General features: G+C 44.1%; 1 protein-coding gene across 1 annotated transcript in view; it reads left to right on the top strand.

Annotated features, from left to right (window-relative positions):
* The window catches only part of UBTD2 (ubiquitin domain containing 2), a 23,543-nt gene that overhangs the window by 20,470 nt on the left and 203 nt on the right, over positions 1-2,870 (top strand). Inside the window, exon 2 of the mRNA XM_009870624.1 lies at positions 2,658-2,870. This exon is cut by the window's right edge and continues 203 nt beyond it. Within this exon, the coding sequence (XP_009868926.1) occupies positions 2,658-2,870 (213 nt within the window). The remainder of the gene's footprint in view (positions 1-2,657) is intronic.

Raw genomic sequence — 2,870 nt, 5'->3', positions numbered from 1 at the left:
GGAAGCCTCGTAGAGCCCAGTGGGAATTCGCCGGCTGAAGAGGGCCGGGCTGGGGGTGCACAGCTCCACGGCTCTGGAGGTGAGGACCGACACCTCCGCTCCTCCTTGGAGCTCCCACCTGGCCCCGGCAGCGCCGTGTGCTGGGGAGGATGTGGTGCCAGCATAAAGTCTTGTCTGCTCTCCGTGGTTGTCGTCTGTGCTTTCATCCATATATCCAGTCATGAAAGCTGTTGAGTGGTGGGGACTGGGAGTCTTGGGGACATTTTCACCAGTATGAGTGAAAGAATCATGGAATGGGAGTGCCAGTGAGGCCTATGGTAACCTGCCGCTGTGCTAACAATTAGTTATAAACCATTTCTCAGCCTGGGGTGGGACTGTGTGCTTTTTATTGGCAAGAGGTTTCCTCTACTGTGTCTTCTCTCTCCTCCGCCCCCCCCCCCCCCCTTTTAGCTGCTGTTTCAGATAATTTTTTTTTTTTTAATATTGCTTATCTGATTATGCTTAAGCAATCTGGTGTTTATAGCATATGCTTTGACCTTGATGTTAGTTCAGCTGGGCAAGGATATAAATGATGAAGAAATTCCTTAGCAAGCTTATCCCATGGAATTTTAAATTAACTCTTTGCTCCTTCTTTAACATAGCATATAAATCTTTTTAAGATATATGGCTTTTAAAGAAATGTACAAGTTCAGCTAGTCTGGTTGAATTTAAGGCTGTTGAAGTTTGGAATTTTTTTAAATTTTTTTTTCTAGCAGCAAACAACATCTACTTGTTTCTATGAACTGTGATCCAGAATTTAGTACCGTGACATTTACTAAAATAGATCAGGCGTTCAGAATGAAATTAACACTAAACCAGAACTGAAATATGGGAACTTCAGGCTTTGGTCTGCAAATCACAAAGTACCATGAAAAGGTATGGAACCAATTCAGTTTTGATCAAAGCTGGTTTGCTCTGAGGTTTGTAAATGATGCAAGCCTGGAACAAATAATATGACTATATTTTTATGGATTTTCTTTTGTGTGTTTTGTTTTCTTAGTAAATCTTAGGCCATAGCTGCCTTGGTGCTACCTGTTAAGAAAAGCCTCCAAAAGCAGCTGCACCTAAAACATTGGTCTTTCAGCCAAATATTTCCTCTGTGTATTTTTGTCAACACAAATTAACCTTTAAAAGGGGGCTTTGACTAAAAGATGATTTCCAGCACAAGTTGCTGCTGTCCCAGTGGGCCGAGTGACACAGTATATCCTCAAGTTATAATTTTATATTGTGGTATTTTTGCTGATCAAACAGAAAAGTTTAAGACAACTCACTGTCAGTATGAAAAAAACCCCTCCAACTAAAAACATCTCCCTCAGTTTCTAAAAAGGAGCAGTTGGGTGTTGTGTGCAGAACTGCCGAGTCAAAGAGTTTTTTTAATATTCTGTAGCTCAAGGACTTGGCTCCTCTTCAAACACTTTCAGCTACAAAAGGATGGGTAACCTTGCAAGTGAATGTGCCCCCTCTAGGGGCAAAAATGTGGAAATTTGTTATAGCAGGTAAATTCAAAACAGGGGAGAGAAGCATTTGTTTGGAATTTGAATATCTGGAGGGGTTTTTTTAACCACAGTGAGAAGGGATTTCTGCTGTGATTCGAGATGCAGCTTCCTCAGCATCTCGTTCTCCTGGCTCACTGCAGGCGGTGACGTGCGCTGTGTGCAGCAGGGCTCTGCTTTCAGCCTTCTCTAACTCCTAAAACCTTATGCAAAATGTGCTGCTGTTTTTCCAGGGAGTTCTTGAAATACGTTGATAAAGTGTGTCTCATGCTGTGAAAAAGTCAGCCTGTATTTGTTGCTTCACTAAGTGCTGGAATTGCGAGCTGTCCCGTGCGTGTTGTACCGCTTCAGGAGGAAGGAGCTGCCTGGTCATCTTCAGCATGAACACCCACATTATCCCGAGGAAACTCTCGGGAGTCTGGCAAAATAAAAATCGCTCCTGAAACTTCACGGCTTTGAATATGGGAGTTACAGATGCTGTGCAAATATGAAGTATGGGCTGGGTGTCACTGCTGTGGTGGTGACACCGCGCCCCGGCCGGAGCCGCAGAGTTGTCTGACTTGGGTGGTCATGTTTGTTCTGGCAGCGCTCACTAAAACAGGAGTCCTGTATGAAACCATTTCAGCAATTTTCGAATGTTTGAGAAGTTACAAAATCTTTCTTTCACAGTGGTCTTTTGCCTTTGGTCTTTGCCATTTTGCTTTTTCACAGCTTGGCTTCGAGATTGTGTGATTCATCCGAGTAGCATTTTCCATGTGCACATGTCCTGAACCTCGGGTCATGCTGCTGGGGAAATAGTAATCTTTTAAATGACACACAGGGAGATCGCTGTCCCTCATCTCTTCCTTCCTGCTGCATCCGAAGTTTATCTTGGTTTGTGTGGAGGGAGGGGTGCACTTGGCTTTTGGGGATGCTTTTAACTTGACCTCAAGCTTCCATATGAAAATAAGGTGAAGCAATTTTTAATGAAAACTTGAGATTTTTGTATGAACCCTTTAAAGTTTGAATTCAGACCTTGTTGCTCAGATGGTTTAACAGTGCAGTAAATGCCTCCAAGCATAACCACTTCAATGTTAAGTGTGAAATGCATTCATACTCATTTTTTCTCCCTCTTATCCCCTCAAGGTGCTCTTACAGAGTGTTACGATGAACTGGGCAACCGGTACCAGCTTCCCGTCTACTGCCTCGCCCCACCTATCAACATGATAGAGGAGAAGGGTGACCTGGAGACTCTGGATATTCCTGATCCCCCACCCAATTCAGGGCACGAATGCCAGCTTCGTTTGCGCCTGTCCACAGGCAAAGACCTCAAACTCATGGTCCGCAGCATGGACACCG

The sequence above is a fragment of the Apaloderma vittatum genome, unplaced genomic scaffold (assembly GCF_000703405.1).
Source record: "Apaloderma vittatum isolate BGI_N311 unplaced genomic scaffold, ASM70340v1 scaffold32315, whole genome shotgun sequence".
NCBI classification, from domain to species: domain Eukaryota; kingdom Metazoa; phylum Chordata; class Aves; order Trogoniformes; family Trogonidae; genus Apaloderma; species Apaloderma vittatum.
The sequence above is the reverse complement of the archived record's forward strand: the minus strand, read 5'-3'. Positions and strand labels throughout refer to the sequence as shown.